Consider the following 21,844-nt stretch of genomic DNA (forward strand, 5'->3'; position numbering starts at 1 on the left):
CTCAGTCTCCTCCCTCTGATACTCATTCATTCATTCAGTCTGTATCAGGTGCATTTTAGCGCAGTTTGTTATCAGCATGAATAAAAAGACAGGGTTGGTTTATTAACCGTGTTAGGCTGACAATAAAACTTTTTTTTTTTTCTCAAAACATGGCATTTCCTTTTGTCGACGATCCCGTTGATGAAGAAGATGTATGACTTCGCAGGGAGTTAAACATACATCGGGAGATGATATTGAGGCCCCGACTCTAGATGCATTTTCATTTCCAGATTACTACCTATTTGAGCGGAATCGTTTTTCTTCCTTCGAGGTTTCTAGAAGAAAACCTGCTCCCGACCAGGTTAGGTTCACAGGCTCAGTTACCATAGTAACTGACTCTGAGGTTAAGTTACCTCTCTTTCTGAAACGTGCTGGATTTCCCCCTCTCTCTCAGGTTTGATTAACCTCCCTTTCTGAAACAGAAAACCCAGAGTTTCCCTCATCTCAGGGTTAACAAACTCAGAGTTTTCACTAAACCTGCTTTCTGGAACGGACCGCTGGTAGAGTTCATTCATCAGCCTGTGCTCAAAAACCTTTTTTTTTCTAAACCATTCTGAAGGGGCAGTATAAAGATTTTCACTTTCAGATAGAATATAAACACATTCTGTAATCATCATATTTACAAGATAATATATTCCCTTTCCCCCTGACATTAGGGATATAATATCTGCTCTAATCTTTCTGATACAGGCCACAGATAGAAAATGTTCTGCTGATGTTGTAATTCCTGCTGGTCACCAGTAGAGGTCAGCACAGGTTACAGCTCTACTAATCACTCTGAATGTAAGATCAGAAGAAATAACTGTTTATTGATCCTCAGAGAGGGGAAATAAGATGTTACAGCAGCACAAGAAACAAACCAGATAAAAATACATCAATAAAATAACATTGTATGCAGATGTTGAAGGGAAAGGGAGAAATTAATTAGGAAATTGGAATTATGAAGCACAATATAGCACAGTGTAAATAAACTCACAGGAGTGAAACAAATTTCCCAACTTCTGTATCAACCGTCCAACAGTCATCAGAACAGAGACACTCCCTCCTTCCTCCAAAAAACACAGGAGACAAAACAGCTGAACCAGCTCGGTCCTCAGACACGTCTTTATCAAAACAAGATGAAAAAGTTCCTGTTGTTGCTTCTCTTCTGTCACGTCTCATCTCCAGGTAAGATCACATTTTAAATCTTTACTTTACTTTGAACTCAGCTCTGTGTTTAGTTTCTGTGGAGCTCTGGAACACAGCTGGAGTTTAGTTTCACTTTAACTTCAACTTGAGACTTTCATGTTTTAGATTAACTGAATCATACTGCTACCATCATATGTATGATAAAATAATGATATGTGTCTATTTATACTGAATCTATAAACCTTTTTTGTCCTGCAGTGAAACACTCACTCAAGTTTTTCGCCACTGCATCTTCTGGACTCCAAAACTTCCCAGAGTACATGGCTGCTGCAATGGTGGATGAAGTTCTGATGGGTTACTGCGACACCAAGAAAAAGATAGTAGAACCAAAACAGGACTGGATGAAAACAATTTTAGAAAACAATCCTCAGCAGTTGGAGTTTTACACTCAAAGATGTTTTGAGGTTGAGTCAATCTCCTTCAAAGCCGCAGTGGATGACTTCAAGCAGCGCTTCAACCAAAGTGGAGGTACAATATTTATACATGTTACATTTAACTTTTACTGCTAAACTGTAAAGTGACCTAAACTCATTCCCACCCTGAGATAATGAAATTCTAAACATCAGTTGTAAAAATATCTTCACAATAACATTAAGAGGAAGAGGTAATACAAGATATGTCCTTCATGGACCTGTCAGATAATGTGATTGAGGGCCTTATCATCTGTCTGGACAGGTTTGATTTCAGGAATCCAAATGTTTTGTTTGCCATCTGAAGCTTTGTGTTGCTGCATAACACTTAAAAAGTGAAATAACTAAGATTTTGATATTACATGTTGGAAAATTGAAAGCCTGTCTAGGCTTTTTGTTCATCATGTACAGAATAAATATTCTGTTAACAAAGTAAACTTTCATTGTACAAAATCAGACTAATGAAATGCAGCTGCCTTTCTGAGATGGTAATCCAAGAAGTAGAAAATAATGCAATAACTATAAATTGTTGGTCAATTGAACCTGGGACTGCATTCAAGGCTGCAGATGTTAGACAGCACCAGTTGTATGATAACAGAACACAAGGAGGAGAGAGATCAGGTCCTCAGCTGGACACCAAGCAGGGATGGTTCATTTCATGTTCCACATCTGAAACCCTAAACTATGGAGTGGCCCACACTGGTGTCACTTTGTAGATATATAACAGTTGTTATACATACACACTTGTTTCATTGCCATCAGCAATCATCTGGGAATGTACAGAGTAGTTACTATTTAAGCTGTGAAATAGAAATGGGGTTCCATCACCCATAGCAACCTCTCCTTCGAACACCACACCATCAAATCAGCAGAACTCCCTATTGTGGGAGTAATGTTAGGTTTTATTTTTGATGTGTTGCTTTATATGATCATTTTTATTAATGTAAAGTGTCTTTAAGTACTGTAAAAGCACTCTATGAATAGCACATATAATAATAATAATAATAATAATATTAATAATAATAATAATAATAATTATTATTATTATTATTATTATTATTATTATTATAATTATTATGCATTATTAATAATTACAGTCTGTCTCTCAGTTTTCCACATTCTCCAGAGGATGAGTGGCTGTGAGTGGGACGATGAGACTGGAGAGGTCAATGGTTTTAATCAGTTTGGTTATGATGGAGAAGACTTCCTAGCATTGGACCTGAAGACATCGACATGGATTGCTGCAAAACCACAGGCTGTCATCATCAAACAAAGATGGGATGCTGACATATCAAGAATAAAACACAATGACAATTTCCTCACTGAGATTTGTCCTAAATTCCTAAAGATGTATATGAACTACAGCAAGAGCTCTCTGCTGAGAAAAGGTAGAATCACATTTCCTGATGTAGTTTCATGAACACAACAATGTTCATACAGTCTGCTCAGACTGAACTGCCATTTTATTATCACTCCAGTCAGTCTGACATCACCTTCTTTTTGGCCATTTTCTGTGGTGGTAATATTTGATCTAGCCCTCCTCAATCAGTAGAGACTGACAAGTTAGAGTGCTCTGACATTACTTTCTATCAATAGCCAATGATAGCCAGTGCACAGTTAGCATACGGTGAGTAAGGTTAACTGCATTGACAGGTGGTCTGTCAGTTGGTCCGTTTGTCCTTCAGCTTGTTACAGACTGACTGGATGGCTGTAAAATACTGTACATATATTCATGGTCCCCAGAGAATCAATTGTAAAAACTTTGAACCTCTGACTTTTCAGCTAACACCATCATCAGGTCAAATCCTTCTGTTTATCCAGCTATTTGATTTATGACCATACCTGCAAAACTAATGACATTCTCTCAGCCTCAGCTGTACTTTAGGTTTAGCGCTAATGAGGAAATAGTAGAATGCTAACATGCAGAACTGAGATTATAACCTGCCAAACATCAACATGCTGCTAAAATTAGCTCAAAGCATCGCTGTACATCAGAACAACCTCAGAGCTGCTAGCATGGCTTTAAACTCTTAGTCTTGTTGTTTGATGTTTATTTACTTCTTTATTTTACTTGGAAGAATTTTCACACCTTTTGTTAACAATTCCTTATTGTATTTTTCTTCATTTTTCTTTTTCCGTTGTTTTTTTTTGCTTTCACATTTGACCTTTCTCATCTCTCTCTGCAGATCTTCCCTCAGTGTCTCTCCTCCAGAAGTCTCCCTCCTCTCCAGTCAGCTGCCACGCTACAGGTTTCTACCCTGACAGAGCCATGATGTTCTGGAGGAAAGATGGAGAGGAGCTTCATGAGGATGTGGACCTCGGAGAGATCCTCCCCAACCACGATGGATCCTTCCAGATGAGTGTTGACCTGGACCTTTCATCAGTCCCAGCTGAAGACTGGAGGAGGTACGACTGTGTGTTTCATCTCTCTGGTGTGGAGGACGACATCGTCACCAAACTGGACAAAGTAAAGATCAGGACCAACAGAGGTAATACCAGAATAGGAAGTGACTGAAAGATGTGTTTAGTTTACTTCAGTTGTCCTGAAGTTCATGATTTATTGATTTGTCACCTTTCTGATGCTGTGTTTAAGCCTACTGTTTGATATCTGTGGCCATACTACCACATACACACAAACAAACCTGTACTGCCAGTTAGCGGGCTAGCTCCCTCAGCCTTTATTTCAGAGAAACATTTGTACAGTTGACTGCTGTCTTAAGACTAATGCAAACTATACCATTTCACAGAGCAGTTAACAGCTAACCAACAGCTTCCTCCATTTTTTACTCTGTTCCTGTGAGAGTCAGCTAGCCTGGGTGCCAGCCAAACTTAGCCCTGCCCACAACATTCAAGTTCGGGAAGTTCACATTCTGACTAGAATCTGAGTATGACCACGTCAGGCTAAGAGTCAGCATTATCATGATGGTTCGGCCAACAGGTACAAATATACGTCGCTCACCAAAGTGAGGCTCTAAACAAAAGTGTGTTTTTGTTGGATTAGCTTTTGTCTTTTGGTCATTTTTTTTTGTTTTAGTTTTTAAACCAATGCACTCCACCCGCAGGACAAACCAACATGTAATGTAATGTAATTTATCCAACATAAGTAATGTGGGTACAGGTGTTAAAGGGGTGATAGAATGCAAAACCGATTTTACCCGTCATAGTTGAATAACGACAGTTCAGTGGGTAAATAGACATACATAGAAGCTCAAAATCCCATTGACACCCCTTTACTATGAAAATCTCATATTTTGAAACTGCCGCTGAAAACGGGCGAATCTCAACAAAGCTGGAAGCTTACGTAAGCATCAACCTTACACCGTTGTCACGCCCATGGGTGTATTAAGAGAACGGTCTCGCTCCAACATTTACATAGGCTACACAACTGACCTGAGATCAGGTAGTCTTCTGAATCTAGGTCATGCAGATCTCTGCTATTCCATTACAAAATTCACTTCTGAAACTTTTTTATGCGAGAAATCAACCATGTAAAGCTCAAATATGGGCCGCTTTACGAAAATTTATGGCTAATTGCAAATTTTGTCTGACTGTGTGTCGGACTTCAGCGGCCGGTGCTGCCTGGGTTGCTACATCGCCGCCCTGCCTGTCCTCCGTCACAGACCCCGGCCTGCTGTGAACTCGATTGAGCACCGTCACGGCCGGCAGCCCGGTGCTCAATACCTGCGCAAACTCACCCTTTTCTGGGTGACTGGACTACCAAACGCCGCTGCCCTGACAGAGCTCCAGGGCTTGCAGCTCGCTGTTCTCCCTCCCCTCTTCCTGCTACTGGCCGGCCGGTGAGTGACTGACAGCGCGGTCAGCGAGCTTGTTACGCCCGCAATCTCTTACTGCAGGTTCCAGTTAATCTTATAATGGATATGTTTGTTGAGTTATTTAAACAAACAATCAGGGAAATAAATGCCTCTTGTCTGTGGGTCTCATTGATAGAGCCGCGGTGAGCTGGAGTCCATCAATGAGAGCTAGCTAGCCTCCTCCTAAAACCTCTGACATTCACAAAAATGCATTCAATTGAAATCCGAAATCGGACAAGTGTTAGCTAAGCTTTGTAAGACCTTGGGGAACCTGTAATATACATGCAATAACGAAATTCAAACTGTAAATATACTATAGTTATTCCGAAAGTGTAGCTAGCTAGCTGCAATCGTTTCCCATTGTAATGAATGGGACATATAGCTAGCTAGCTGCTCGTCCTAACAAGACGCCTCACGTTCATAAAAATGCCTTAAAATCTAATCGGACACAATGGTTAGCTTTATGAAACATTGGGGTAGATGTTATATAAGTGCCGTGACGAAATTCAAACCGTAAATATATTTTATGCCGAAAGTGTAGCTAGCTAGCTGCAATTGTTTCCCATTGTATTGAATGGGACATATAGCTAGCTAGCTAGCTGCTCGTCCTAACAAGACGCCTCGCGTTCATAAAAATGCCTTAAAATCAAATCGGACACAACGGTTATGTTATGGGTTTGGTGTGTATTGTCTTATTTTGGTAATCTGTTTTGTATTTTTGTTCTGTTTTCTGTTTTATTTTGACGGTCTTGTTTTCTGTCTTGTCTTATTTTGTTTTACTTCCTGTGTTTTGCCGCCCTTGTGATTGCCCTAATGTGTTTCACCTGTTTCCCAGCCTTGTGCCACCTGTCTTGTGTTTCCTCGTTACCCTGTGTATTTAGAAATTGTCTTCCCCTGGTCCAGTGTCAGATCATTGTACTGTGTTCTGTTTGGATTGTGTGTTAGTTTGTTGTCACTGTGTTCCTTGTTGGAGTTTATTCTTTTTTTTGTTTGTACTTCATTTTCTTTTTGGACTTCTTCTGCCTGCTTTTTCCAGGTCTCCTTTTGTTTGTATGTTTTCCTGGTTTGGAATTAAGCTCATTTTTTATTTACTCCGCTGCCTACCAGCTCTGCTTTTGGGTCCGTCATTCTCCGGAACCTAACAGATTAGCTTTATAAGACATTGGGGTAGATGTTATTTAAGTGGCGTGATGAAATTCAAACTGTAAATATATTATAGTTATGCCAGCAGCCGGCCGCGGAGCCCTGTAGTGCAGTAATCCAGAAAGGGTGACTTTGCGCTGGGTATGGAGCCCAGCAGGCTGCCGCTTTCTCGTCAGACTGTGTGGAGCTCCTAAAGCCCGACAAGTCTTACCAAATTTGCAATTAGCCATCAATTTTCGTAAAACGGCCCATATTTGAGCTTTATATAGTTGATTTCTTGTCTGGAATATGAGATTCTGTCGCGTCTCTAAGGTGTGTGTATTGGGGATTCGCTCAACCAATCAGCGTGCGTATCTAATGTGTGTGTGTGTATGGTGATTCGCTCAACCAATCAGCGCGCAGCTCAACTAAATATTCATGAGCATACCATATTTGGAAGAAAAGCTCTTGTTATGAATAGGGCCAAAACACAGGGATTTTTTATTTTATTTAACCTTTATTTAACCAGGTTAGTCTCATTGAGATATAAAATCTCTTTTTCAAGAGAGACCTGGCCAAGATAGCAGAACAAGTTAGTTACATTAAACAACAATTTACAATCACAAAAGAGGCAAAGACATCTCAAGTGCATTTCAATTAACTAAAAGTACCATTACTTAAAACATTTACACGTGTGGATGGACTCATGTTCTATGGTTTTAACATAACCTTTAAAATCGTTTAAGGAAATTAGACACTGTAATTTGAGTGTTTTCTGTAGGTCATTCCAAGTAGAAGGAGCAGCAAACATGAAAGCCTTTTTAAACATCTCTGTCCGGGCTTGAGGTACATTCAATGAAATAGTGTTCTGGGACCGTAAACCACAAGTTCTCTGTGTAAAAGAAAGAAATTCAGATATGTAACATGGGAGCCTGCCTAAAATGCCTTTGTATATGAACATATAAAGGTGAGTAAGCCGGCGATTTGACAGAGAGGGCAAATTTACTGTGGAGTAAAGTATAAAGTGATGAGTGAGGGGTCTGCAATTTGAAATGAACCTTAAAGCTCCATGATACACAGCATCCAACATCTGAAGACACTTTGATGGGGCATTCATGTACAACAGATCACCATAATCAATAATGGAGAGAAATGTGGCATCAACTAGCCTTTTTCTAGCAGAAAAAGTAAGATTTGTTTCTAAAGAAAAAACCTGGCTTCAATTTCAACTTTTTTACTAGGTTCTGTATATGAAGCTTAAAAGAAAGGTGATCATCAATTAAAAATCCTAAATATTTATAAGATGAAACTACCTTAATTGTTTTACCCTGATCAGTAACAATATTCAGGTCCAACTCCTTTTTCCTTGAGTTTGAAAAGACCATTACTTTGGTCTTCTCAGCATTAAGCACAAGCTTTAATTGATAAAGCTGTGCTTGCACTCTGTCGAACGCAGTTTGCAAGCATTCATATGCCTTCTTAATGGTAGCTGCACAACAATAAATAACAGTATCATCAGCATAAAAATGGAACGATGCATGTTGGACATTTTCCCCCAGACAGTTTATATGAATAGTGAATAAAAGTGGCCCCAGAATGGAGCCCTGGGGAACCCCTTTACAGATTGATACACATTTTGACGTTAGGCCTTCAACTTGTGTAGCTTGAGTCCTATCAGCGAGGTAGTTGATAAACCAGCCCACAGAGTGCTCAGACATACCTATACTGATCAGTCTCTGAACTAGTATGCTATGGTCAACAGTGTAAAATGCTTTGGACAAATCAATGAACAGAGACACACAGTGTTTCTTATCATCAAGTGCTTTGACTATATCATTAATTACTTTTATGGCAGCAGTGGTAGTGCTGTGTTTTTTCCTGAACCCAGATTGATGCTTAGATAAAACTGACTGAGCATTTAAATACTCTTTTACTTGATTACTAACCAAGGATTCCAACACTTTGGCCAATGCTGATAGTTTGGAAATGGGTCTGTAATTATTAGGCAAAATTGGGTCACCTCCTTTCAAAAGTGGTAAAACATAAGCAGACTTCCATACCATGGGAATTTAGTTTGTGACCAGTGAAAGATTAAAAAGATGAGTCAAAGGTTCAGCTAGGATATCTGCAGCTAATTTCAAGAAGAAAGGTTCTAAGTAATCGGGTCCGCAGGTTTTTGAGGATTCAATTGTTTCAGGGCTTTATGAACATCAGCAACAGAGAAGGAGCTAAGACTAAAAATGTTTTCGTCAGTAGTAAAGGTATCATTTACAGGCTCCAACACCGTAGGGGCAACAGTGTCAAACAAGAACCCAGATGAGATGAAATGCTCATTAAAACAATTTAACATTTCTACTTTGTCAGATATAGTCACACCATTCTTAACCAGAGACAACGGAAAACCTGTTGATTTAATAGATGCAGATAATGACTTAATAGTTTTCCAGAATTTTTTTGGGTCATTTAAATTCTCTGTGGTTTCAGATAGGTAAAATTCAACCATCAAGTAAATCTGTTTCTCAACTGTCTGAAAACAAGCCAATCAGCGTCAGTATCTGATTTCCTTGCTTTTGCCCAGGCTACATTTCTCTCGTAGAGCAAATTAGATATCTCAGAAGTAAACCAGGGATTGTCCCGCCCCTTAATCCTAAATTTACGGATAGGTGCATGTCTTTTCAGAATATCAAGAAAACTGTTCTGAAAGAAGGTCAGGGCTAATTCTACATCATCAATCAGGGCAATTCTACTCCAATCAAAATAAAATAAGTCATGTAAAAAACCCTGCTCAACAAACATTTTCATATTTCGCCTTTCAACAATACGAGGCGCAGACTTGGGCACCTTTGTGTCTCTAACAGCAGCAATCACACAGTGATCACTCACATCATTTGCAAAAACACCTATTGCAGAGTACTTAAAAGGGACATTGGTCAAGATTAAATCAATGAGTGATGACTTCTCTGGATATTTTGGGTTTGGCTGAGTAGGGGTATTAATTAATTGAGTCAAATTTAAATTATCACACTGCTCTTTAAAAGCATCTGATATCGGCCTCAGCCAGTCCCAGTTTAGATCACCCACAACAATAGTGTCATTACAAATAACTTGACTTAACAAATTCGATAATATAGATGAAGATTCATTTGATGCAGACGGAGTTCTATAACAACCAACCACCCTGATATAGTGGTCTTTGGAGACTTCAAAGTTTAAGGCCAAAAACTCAAATTGTTTACTCACAGATTTTGAGAGCACTAAACTAGAGTTAAATTTGCATTTGATATAAATAGCAACACCTCCCCCCCTTTTTGGACAATCTGAGCGATACACATTATAACCATCGATGCCAATATCTTTATCAAGGACAGATTTGGTCAACCAGGTTTCAGATAAAACAACAATGTCAGCATCAGTTGACCTGACCCATAAATTAACCATATCCAGTTTGGACATTAAACTCTGAACATTTAGGTGAATAATACCTAGGCCAGACCTAGATTTAAAATCTTCAGGTGTATCACACAGCGTAAAACTATTAGGTCCCGGATTAGGCTGAACATTTCCAGAGATTAATAATAAAATAATAACAAGTAGTCTGGATTTAGCTGATTTGTAGCAGAAAATACCAGATCTAGAATTTGATGATATTAGAAAGGCAGGGAGTGAGTCTGTAGAGACAATAAACCAATCCTTCAAAATGGAGAGACAGTGAAGGTATAATAGATTTGTAGCCTTGTAAAGAAACATAAATGATCGACTTGGCACCTGGGATTTAAATTGGATAATGGGAAAGTTCCCAGGCCTTGAGACTACATAAGGGAACTGCATATGGATGGACTCATTCTCTGACTACAGTTTGACAACCCCACTGTGAAGGGGGATCAGAAAGATAAACAAGGCTAGATAAAGCATCATTTTTAAAACACTAGAGAGAGCTTTGTGTAGCAAACGGTGAAATAGATAACAATGCAGTGAGTAGTTAACAGGAGACCGGTGAGTTGAGGCAGGCAACAGCCCAGTGGTGGTGGAGGCAAATGAGGCTGAAATAGATGACAGTCCAGTGTTGCAGACAGCTTAGGCTGTAGCCGGTTACAGCCTGATGGGGATGGAGGCAGCTAAGGCTGTAGCAGACGACAAGTCCAGTGATGAAGGCAGCTGAGACCTTAGCAGACGACAAGTGCGGTGGTGGAGGAGGCAACTGAGACCGTAGCAAACCACAAATGTGTTGGTGGTGGAGGCAGCTAAGGCTGTAGCAGATGACAAGTCCAGTGATTATGACAGATGACAGCCCAGAGATGGAGGCAGCTGGGGCTTTAGCCGGTGATAGACTGATGGTTGAGGTTGTATCCACTAAAGCTGCAGCAGTTAATAGACTGGTGAGGTGGAGGGAGCTGCGGCCGTAGCAGGCAGGCCCTCTGAGGTGGTGATGATGAAGAGGTGGGTGCCACAGCTGAGGTAGGCAGGCAGCAGCTTGGTGGTAGAGGCCGTGGCTGGTGACAGCAAGCAGTGAGGGCTAAAACTGCAGCTAGTGGTAGCTAGCTAGTAGCGGCTATGAGTAAGCCACCTACTTTGCTGCAAGTAGTGCTAAGAGTAGTGCATAGAGTTGTTGCAGTTTTTGCCTTTGACTAGTTTCTAGCTGTTAGTTATAGCTAGTAACAGAGCTTAAGTTCAAAACTGGTGGAAGCTAGCTGATTAGTAGTGGAGTGAGGATTAGGCTAGAGGTGGATGAGCCAAAATAAAAAGTCCATGTAGGGTAGGCCAAGGCACAAAATGGCTACTAGCCCACAGCTAGCTAAGCTACACAGAAATACTCCAGCAATTCCAGTTTAAAGACATTCACCAGTAAAACACAGTAATGTGCTTAAAGTTTCTCTCACCCATCCGAGGCAAACACACAGATGTACCTCTTGCTGTTCCAAAGAAACTGTGAGTCAGTAGTGCAGAGATACAGAGGCCCAAAAGTACCAGGAATCAAGCGAATAAACTCCACAACGGAACACAGTAATCCACTCAGAATGCTTCAGAAATCCATATGTTGTGATTTTCAAAGTTAAAATATTATTTAAAAGAGATGCCCTTTCCAGACAAGAAACAAACAAAACAGGACAAACATATTTTCTGCCATCTTGGATTGTGGGATGCATAAGGGCCAATAAAATATCAACCAGGCCATTTTCAGCCCAACCAATGTTACATACAGACCATAAGGAACAGTGTGAAATACCCTATATAATCATTCTATCACCCCTTTTAATAAATAAATACATCTGTTCAATACTTCTTTGTCTATATGGTTGTAAACATTGTTATTTGTTCAACAGAGAATCCTTCTGACATGACCAGTCACATCGCTGCTGGAGTGGCTGTTCTTGCTGTCGTCATCCTCGTCGCTGCCACTGGATTCATTTTTACAAAAAGAAGAAAAGTGAGATACTAAAGAACTAAAAGATTTTCTCTTTACTTTAAGTTAAAACAAACTATTGTAAAGCAACCAACAGAGACTGTAGCATGATGATGATAAATGTAATAGAGTAGAAGGGTAAAATATACTTATTTAACGTTAGCAGGAGAATGATTAATAGAGGAGATCAGATTCAGTGGGAAAATGTGACATGTTCATTATTATTTATGTTATAGCTTTAGTGCGTAACTTTTTCATATTAACGAACATCCGTTACATTTAAGCCATTGCCAAATGAGTTGCTACGAAGCAAATTAAGACTATCAACTCCACACAACTCTCTCTGTATTTCTCAGTATGGATATGTTCAGAAGATTGTGTTGTGACTTTCCCGCGCAGAAACTAAAGATACAGAAGATAATGACCTCTTCTGAAGAATCATCATGTTTTTTTTAATCTTCCTTGTCCTCCTTGGCTATTAGCAACTGCGTGGAGGAGGGGTGGGGGCAATCACAGAGGGCTTGTATTATGTGGATGCACTGACAGTGTTGTTGACATTACTTAGAATTGGGGGGGCGACAAACTATGCACTGTAGCTTTAATTTCCAACTGTGACAACTGAAATGATTTCTCTTCTCTTCTTGTTTCAGCCAAACTCTCTCCACAATGTGAGTAGAACTTGTTTTTATTCTATTGTATCTGGTCTGACCTGCTGTTACTACGATGTGTTAGTGCAAAACAGACTTGAGTAAAGACATGGCGATTATAAATTAGTAAATTATTTTCACACTCAGGGATTTCTCTGCTTACAGAGACCAAAAACAATGACTGTTTGACATGACTTTGAATTACTGTAGTTGGGAGTACTAAATAACATGTAGTACTAGAAATAATGAGGTATTTGTGTGACAGCAATTAGCTGATTGAATTTTCTTGCATGGATTGTGGATTCAGTGGAAGATCAAAATCACTTCACTTACCTTTCCTCAAATAGAGAGAATTGGCTAAATATAAATGACCAATAAAATGAAATAAAAACTGAAAGGGGAAGTTTAAGTTTCATTTTATTTCATTCATATAGCACCTTAAAAGCAAACAAGTATAGAAGCAGATATAAAAAGCTCTTGGGGTTGGAGGCTGCTGGTTGCAAATGTCACATTCAAGTTGTTGAGTCAGCTCATTGATTGTGACAGATGGAGCATGTCTCTTGGTTCTGGATAAAACATCAGATGCTAAACCTGTTTCAGAGGCTGGAAATCCTGAACACCTTTTGTTGGATCTGCAGAGTTCATCTGAACGACCAGCCTCTGGACAGGCTGCATCATCCTCTGGTTATTAAAGGCAGCTCAGTAACAGTGTATTTTTCCTTACAGCTCCTGACAACAGCTCTGAGCTCTCTGAGAAACTGAATCCAGAGACCTGATTTACAACCACATCCTGCACTGGTAAAGCAGTAAACTCTTCACATCTCCAGTTAAACAATAACTGAAATGATAAGCTTCTACAACAAACCTTTATATTAAAGCCCCTAAAAAACTTGCTTTAGAAATCTTGACTATAACTATAACATGAAAGAGTCATGATGCAAAATGTATTAGGAGTTGACAAAATGTTGAGTTTGTCGCTATGTGGAATTAAATCTTTATGGTGAAGGATATGTTTGTTTAATTAATATCCTTTCTGTATTATAGGTTTATATACTCAAACATTCAGTTCATATACTCACTATATAACTCTATTTGTACTATATCTAGATATGCATATGGTTTGGGTCTTATAGATAAACTACTGTAACATGTATGGAACCATCCCAATGAAGTAGGGGTAAATAAAATGTCCTCTCTGGTGTTTGACAACTTGACAGCAACATCCTGATTATTTAGCTTAAAAGAAAAATATTATATGTAAATAGTAAATATGTAAATATTCTGATTATATATTTCTTTTAAAGTGTGGTTTTGGTCTTTAAGAATCTCAGCCAACACTCAGCATGTCAATGTGTTTGATATTCTCATATTTTGTATTTTTATTTTAGAATCATTAATGTCAAATAAAATTACTCTTAAATTTAAAATGCATCCATTTCAGTTTTTTGCTTTTGTCAGAGTAAGTAAGTGTGAAAACTTCTGACTCAGATGTATAAGATTTAAAACTTTATTAGTCAAACTAAAGGCAGAAGTCAGAAGCTGTTTTCTGGACTCACTGTCTGATCTTTCAGTCTACTAAACCTTTGTTCCAACCCAGGTCTCTGTAGGGGAAAGGAAGCAGCACAGAGGCTCTTAGAGTCTGACAGTAGACTTATTTATTACAGGAGCAACAACTAAATGACGGTTAACTCAGTAACTCATTAACTCATAAAATAAGCAAGCTCAATCTTGATTTACATGATCCAATGTGTTTTGGACTTTAGCAGCAGACAAGCCCAAACAAAGAGCTTTCGTGGAAGCAGGCAGGAACAGGTAACAGAGACTCAGATGAAACCGTTTACACAGAACCAGAACATGTCTAAAATCTCTTTTGGTCAGAGTGAAGTCCTTGTTCACCTGTAAGGAGTCATTCACAGGGGAACACACCTCATACTGCAGGGGAAACATTCCCATCTAATTAAACCAAGAAACAACTTTGGAATGTCCCAAATAAGTACCAAACTAACCAAACCAGCCATTCTGGTGCCTTGTGTAGTATTTTTTTTTTTTCAGTCTAATGCTGACTTACATGAATATAATACAAGACATGCCAAACATTTACATCTTCCAATGTTCCATACTAGGCTCTGTAAATTCTCTATTAGATCCAGGGGAGCTCAGCTATGGAACAGGTCTATTAACACAGTGGGAAATGATGAAGTAAGTGCTGTGATTTTTTTCAGGAATACCTTCATGAGGTGTGACCTGTGATTATCTTTTTTATAGAGTAGCCTAATTGGAAACTGGCCACAACATGTTCATTGTTTAAGACATATTTTCATAAACTATCCTTTAAATAGGAACAGGGCTTTGATAAACTATTTACTGATTAAACAAAAAAGGTCAAGTTAATGGAAACTAGCCACATGAAGATTAGCATGAGTTGAGTCAGGAAGACTATCTAATGCTTCTTACTCCTTCTCATTCACCTCCCTCTCCTCCTGCTTCACCTGATCAGCTGGTTGGGAGCGTGTGGTCTTTTTGTTTAAACCAACCAGATGTAATTCCAATCTCTATCAGCCTATCACATTCTTGTTGTCAATATTGAAATGTTCTCCTCTTCGTTGCCTTCACTGTGAATGATCGCTACCCTCCTCTCCGTTCACCTCAGTTCATCATTTCCATCATTCAGATGTGTATATAAGACATGTCAGTATGGATACTTGTCATTTAAAACATACAGATATCAGTGATCAAACAGATGTGGTTGTCATGAAGATAAAATGGTAGGATGAGTATTTCACTAAAGATCTGTCAGGTCGGCTTTTAAATGTTACATTGGAAATGTTGGGATTTGTCATGTTTTTTTATTTAATAAATTGATTTGCGGTAGTTCATTCATCAGCTTTTTTTTTCTAAACCATTCTGAAGGGGCAGTACAGAAGATTTTCACTTTCAGATAGAATATAAACACATTCTATAAGCATCATATTTACAAGATGATACATTCCCTTTCCCCCTGACATTAGGGATATAATATCTGCTCTAATCTTTCTGATACAGGCCACAGATAGAAAATGTTCTGCTGATGTTGTTGTAATTCCTGCTGGTCACCAGTAGAGGTCAGCACAGGTTACAAATCTACTAATCACTCTGAATGTAAGATCAGAAGAAATAACTATTTATTGATCCTTAGAGAGGGGAAATAAGATGTTACAGCAGCACAAGAAACAAACATGTCACTATGGATACCTTTCTTTTAAAAAACACAGATATCAGTGATCAAACAGATGTGGTTGTCATGAAGATGGTAGGATGAGTATTTCACTAAAGATCTGTCAGGTCAGCTTTTAAATGTCACATTGCAAATATTGGGATTTGTCATGTTTTTTTATTTGATAAATTGATTTGCGGAAGTTTATCAGGCCTTAAACATTACAACAATAAAAGTAATTCAACTCCAACTTTTTATTAAATGTGTGAGGAAGCACCCACCCTCCCTCACTTACTATTTTGTTAATAAATGTACATTTAATCTCATTAGGTTTTCTTTATTTAAATGTCCAACATCAATTAACAAAGGATTGATTTTAATGGATGTAACACACCTGATTACTGACCTGAGTAATGACCTGATTGGCCAGTTTGACCTGAAGAGGCGGGCTCTAATCCTACATGTGCGAGTAGAATGTTAGCGTGTTAACTTCTGTGTTTAATGTTTTTGTTTTTTTTGAAGACTGAGAATAAAAGTCTAGCAGTTTTCCCAGAAAACCTTCCTGCCAGTGTGATGTTTTATCTGCTTCATGGTTCATGATGAGTTACAACACACCTCACCTTGTAACAGTGAGGATGCAAGAACACAGCAATCAAAATATATGGTGGAGGGCTGGAGGCAATTCTCGGCAGGGTTGCAAAACTCGGCATAACAGTTTGTTTCTTTTGTGAAGGGTTTTGTGGGAGGTGTGTTTTGTTGCCTTGGTGTTTTTTTTTCTGTGTTTTCATTTAACTTCGTTGGAGTCCCAAACATCCCACGTTATGTCGTCGCAAGCGTTAGTAAAAATTAGTATCTAATTATGACAGAAGCATGACAATGCCAGAACCCAGACAAGACTGGGTCAGAAAATGAATAGAAGATGAGCCAAATAACTAGAAAAGCAGGGCTCATGAGGCCATTGGTCATCTCTTTAAAGCAGAAACTGAGTTTCAAGCAGCACCAAACTGGAGTTCTGTAAATTAAATGCTTTTGTTTTTTTTCCTACTAGATTAGAACAGAGAAACTCTTCTGTACAAACCTATAAATCACAACAGTTTTGTAATACACAGCTAATAGAGGAACATTGCTGTTTTTTTAAACTATGGAGTAGGTCTGGCATTACAACATGGTAAAGTATAGATTCTACCAACTCTGTTTTAGTATTGATACTTACATCAATAGGATCAATATTCATAATCATCTCAGCACCCCTGAAAATAAAGTCCTTATTGTGATAATGTGAAATCGTTTAGTGCTCAAACTAGTGGCGGTTTTTGGCACGGGCGAACCGTGCAGCCACTTAACTTAAAAAAATATTTATAAATTAAAGCTGCGAGCAGCGATGGACGGGCCCTCGCGCCTCTGCGCGCGTCGGGGTTACCGGCGGACGCCGCTCCTTGCGACCGTTCATTCGCCCGGCACTCAGACGCCGCAAAACGTCAACAATGAAAAGGGAACTCCCTGCCGAGTTCAACGATAGCTCACACAAGACTCTACGTCATACGGTTCATTAGCTGTGAAAGGGGGCGTGGCTAAAGCATAGGCGGCGGGTCCAACCATCACCAGTTAAAAATGAAGCCTCTGCTGAGATCAATGATACCTCACACAAGACTCTACCTTAAATGGGTCAGCATGTATGAAAGGGGGCGTGGCTTAAACATAGGGGGCGGGCTAAACCATCACCAATGAAGAAGGAAGTCTCTGCTGAGTTCAATGATACCTCACACAAGTGTTTACATCAATCGGGCCATTAGTAATAAAAGGGGGCGTGGCTTGAACATAGGGGGCGGGCCAAACCATCACCAATGAAGAAGGAAGTCTCTGCTGAGTTCAATGATACCTCACACAAGGGTATACCTTAAACGGTTCAAATGTTATGAAAGGGGGCGTGGCTTATGCATAGGGGGCGGGCCAAACCATCACCAATAAAGAAGGAACTCTCTGCTGAGTTCAATGACACCTCACACAAGACTCTACCTTAAACGGTTCAAATGTTATGAAAGGGGGCGTGGCCTGAGTAAGTGGGCGTGGCCATATTATAGGGGGCGGCTCAGTATCACACGTAGACCACACATTCTGAGTTTCATGTAAATCGGATGATGTTTGTCATATAAGGCAGATTTGCTGATGCCAGGGGGGGGGGCGATATGACCAAAAGTCAATTTTGGCCTGTAGGTGTCCTCAGGCCTGGACCCTTGTCAATTGTGAGAAATTTCGGGCAGATACGACAACGTACACTCAAGTTACAACAACTTCTTTGTTCATCGCTAAACACTCAAAATGGCCGCCACGCCACGCCCACACCGTCTGAAGAAAAGTTTTCTTTTAATAACTTTTCATCGTTAAGGTGTTGGGATGGTACAGACCAAGTTTGAAGACCATCGGATGAAATCTCTAAGAGGAGTTCGTTAAAGTATAGCACCTTGATTTTTAGGCCTACTTCCTGTTGCCACTAGGGGGCGCTATGACTTTAAGTAAATATCGGCCTTTATTTGTCCTCAGGGTTGGACTCTTATGAATCCTGAAAAGTTTCGAGGTAATCGGACAACGTACACTCGAGTTACACCCACTTCCTGTTTCGGCGGCGAAACACACACAATGGCCGCCCTGCCACGGCCACGCCCTATGACGAAAAGTTTTTCTTTTAACAACTTTTCATCTTTAACTTCTTAAGATGGCACAGACCGAGTTTGAAGTTGATCGGATGAAATCTCTAGGAGGAGTTCGTTAAAGTACGACATGTGGAAATGGCCAAAATCGCACTAATTTCGAACATTTAATTCAAAATGGCGGACTTCCTGTTGGGTTTAGGGTATGGCTCTAATGAAGTTTTTTGTACATCTTGACATGTTACATATGTGTACCAAGTTTCGTGAGTCTACGTTAAATGCGCTGCAGGGGCTCAATTTTCTTAACTTTCTAGGGGGCGCTAGCGAGCCATTTTTGTGCGCCTATTCCCGAAACCCTTAAAATGCGTAAATTTTCACCAGACTTGATGCGACCGCCAAATTTGGTGAGTTTTTGAATATAATAAGCCCCTCAAAAAGCCAATTCATTTGATGGGAAAATAATAATAGAAAGAAACAATAATTCCTTCAGTTTCAATAGGGCCTTCGCCGCTGTCGGCGCTCGGGCCCTAATAATCCTCTGTGCCGCGAAGCGTTTTTCTGTTTTCTATCATTTCACTGTGTGGGGAATTGGCAGATCAGTGCCCCCAGCAGCTGCAGGCGCCCTGCTTGCTGAGAGAGGTCAACACCCCCCCACTTTCACAATGAAATGGACTAGTCCGTCCCACAGTGCCCCGCAGCGCGAAAGATAAACACACGGTGACAGGAGAAATGGGAAGTACACAGAGACTGAGCAAGACGAGTCTAAACGCTCTAAACCTTTCTTTTATGTCAATGGTCTAAACGCCAAAATGTAAAAAGTTACCCAAGCGGCTCAAATAAAAGAAAAAAGCGAGAAGACATGTTTTCGGGAGTAGCAGGACCTTCATCAGCTCCCGTGCCCGTGGCCGATGATAGTGGTGCTGGTGTCGGCTACAGTGACATGCACAGTGAGGAGGAGACTTTAGGTGGAGAGGGACAGAGAGAGGGAGTGAGGCTACAACCTGCGGTAGGCTAAGCACAACTCCCCTTAAAACATTTAACCCTTGTGTTGTCCTTCGGGTCCCAGTGACCCGAAGGACAACACAAGGATTAGTACTTCCCTTTACTTTGTTGAGAATTGCTCTCTAAACAAGGGTTAATACAGCACCTTAGTTCTTGTTTGTACAGCATTTTGGTCAGCTTAAACTGTGTTTAAATGTGTTCTAGAAATAAACTTTACTTACTTACTTTACAAGAAACAGGGTTTAGAGAGCAATTCTCAACAAAGTAAAGGGAAGTACATAATCCTTGTGTGGTCCTTCGGGTCACTGGGACCCGAAGGACCACACAAGGGTTAACCCCTTGATAAAACTGTTGATGATAAACACTACAACAATAAAAAAGTAGGCATGCTTTACTGTATGATTGCATTAGTAGCCTATATAAACGTTGCACATCATGCACATCATGCAAACGTTCTTAACGAGAATTGTAGCTTTTCTATCTGCATTGGCAGACAAAAACCTCATAATAGACCTCTTCAAATTATAGCATAGGGCCTCTCGAAATGATAATCATAAAACAAGCTATATATACAGTACAGGCCAAAAGTTTGGACACACCTTCTCATTCAATGCGTTTCCTTTTTATTTTCATGACTATTTACATTGTAGATTCTCACTGAAGGCATCAAAAGTATGAATGAACACATATGGAATTATGTACTTAACAAAAAAGTGTGAAATAACTTGATTAATTTGATTCTTCAAAGTAGCCACCCTTTGCTTTTTTATTAATAAGGGAAAAAATTCCACTAATTAACCCTGACAAGGCACACCTGTGAAGTGAAAACCATTTCAGGTGACTACCTCATGAATTTCATTGAGAGAATACCAAGGGTTTGCAGAGTTATCAAAAAAAGCAAAGGGTGGCTACTTTGAGGAATCTAAAATATAAGACATGTTTTCAGTTATTTCACACTTTTTTTTAATTGCATAATTCCATATGTGTTCATTCATAGTTTTGATGCCTTCAATGAGAATCTACAATGTAAATAGTCATGAAAATAAAGAAACACATTGAATGAGAAGGTGTTCCAAACTGTTCCTATAACTGTTGTTTGTTTTATGATTATCAATTCAGAGAGGCCCTATGCTATAATTTGAAGATTTATGTGATTTTTTGTCTGCCAATGCAGATAGAAAAGCTACAATTCTCGTTAAGAACGTTTGCATGATGTCATGATGTGCAACGTTAATATAGGCACTAATACAATCATACAGAAAGCATGCCTACTTTTTTGTTTGTAGTGTTTATCATCAACAGTTCAATCAAGGGTTTAAGTGTTTTAAAGGAATTGTGCTTACCGCAGGTGTGTCGCCTCTGTCCCCTCCTCCTAAAGTCTCCTCCTCACTGTGCATGTCACTGTAGCCGACACCAGCACCACTATCATCGGCCACGGGCACGGAGGCAGATTCCTGCAACAGTCTATCGTCTTTTCTTTTATTTGAGCCGCTTGGGTAACTTTTACACTTGGCCGTTTAGACCATTGTTATAAAAAGAAAGGTTTAAAGCGTTTAACTCGTCTGTCTGCTTCTCTGTGTACTTCCCATTTCTCTGTCACCTTTTGTGTTTCGCTTCGCATTGTGGACGGGGGCGGACTAGTCCATTTCATTGTGAAAGTGGTGCTTCAGCACCCCTAAAAATAGCCTAGCGCCGCCTATGGTTCAATATAACGTTACGTTATAGCATTCATAATGGTAAACTTATTTTTCTTGTTTTTGCTGTCTTTTAACAGGGACACATGGAGGCGGTGACTGAGGATGGGAAAACAAAAGACAAGCAGGGAGACAAGAGGCCAAAGAGAGATGAATAGCTAGATTATTTGCTAAAGCCTATTAGAGATTGGCATTCTGAAAATAAATGCATTAAATTAACTGGTTTGTCTGTGTCATTACGTTTTTGGGTGTGTATATAGCCTAATATAAACTGTTTTTCAATGTCTATTTCTAACTGAATAATTATATTCAGATGGTACCTGTTTCAATAACTTGTAAGGCATAGAAGCTCTAAAAAGACATTAACGAATCCTATCTTTTATTATAACATTTATTCAAACATTACTATATACTGTACACAATATTCAACATGAAGCGACGACCAGACTCAGATGCTGATGATAGTGGTTCCAGACTGCAGACAAAAGGAGAAAGCTTTAGGTTAGTCCAGTAGTCATACAACCTGTCCTGGTAAGATTAGAATTGTATCACAAATATATGTAAGCATACTGTAACATTAAAGTACTTAATGTAACTGTGTAGTGGTCTTCATCATGGTCTTAACTGACAACTGTTGACCATTTAACACTTACACCTAGCTACCTTTACTGTGTTAGTGGGTGTTTAT

General features: G+C 39.5%; 1 protein-coding gene across 2 annotated transcripts; it reads left to right on the forward strand.

The window, feature by feature from the left end:
* Nucleotides 1-1,078: 1,078 nt before the first annotated feature.
* LOC120571351 (major histocompatibility complex class I-related gene protein-like) lies at nt 1,079-21,375 on the forward strand. 2 transcript variants are annotated; one of them, XM_039820254.1, is made up of 7 exons: nt 1,079-1,206; nt 1,426-1,695; nt 2,747-3,025; nt 3,824-4,126; nt 11,893-11,996; nt 12,623-12,640; nt 13,346-13,624. In XM_039820254.1, exons 1-7 carry the CDS (start codon nt 1,158-1,160, stop codon nt 13,379-13,381), a joined length of 1,059 nt encoding a protein of 352 aa, XP_039676188.1. In that variant the 5' UTR covers nt 1,079-1,157; the 3' UTR covers nt 13,382-13,624. The 2 variants fall into 2 exon arrangements, with proteins under 2 accessions (XP_039676188.1, XP_039676189.1); XM_039820255.1 differs by lacking the exons at nt 11,893-11,996; nt 12,623-12,640; nt 13,346-13,624 and adding an exon at nt 21,237-21,375.
* The last annotated feature ends 469 nt before the right edge of the window (nt 21,376-21,844 follow it).

This window comes from Perca fluviatilis, chromosome 13 (assembly GCF_010015445.1).
Source record: "Perca fluviatilis chromosome 13, GENO_Pfluv_1.0, whole genome shotgun sequence".
Classification (NCBI taxonomy): Eukaryota; Metazoa; Chordata; class Actinopteri; order Perciformes; family Percidae; genus Perca; species Perca fluviatilis.

Excerpts from the sequence above, each read along its gene's own strand:
- LOC120571351 (XM_039820254.1), top strand. The coding sequence starts at position 1,158 with ATGAAAAAGTTCCTGTTGTTGCTTCTCTTCTGTCACGTCTCATCTCCA. Across the intron at positions 1,207-1,425 it reads CTGTCACGTCTCATCTCCAG|TGAAACACTCACTCAAGTTT; the intron begins GTAAGATCACAT and ends TTTGTCCTGCAG. Across the intron at positions 1,696-2,746 it reads GCGCTTCAACCAAAGTGGAG|TTTTCCACATTCTCCAGAGG; the intron begins GTACAATATTTA and ends TCTGTCTCTCAG.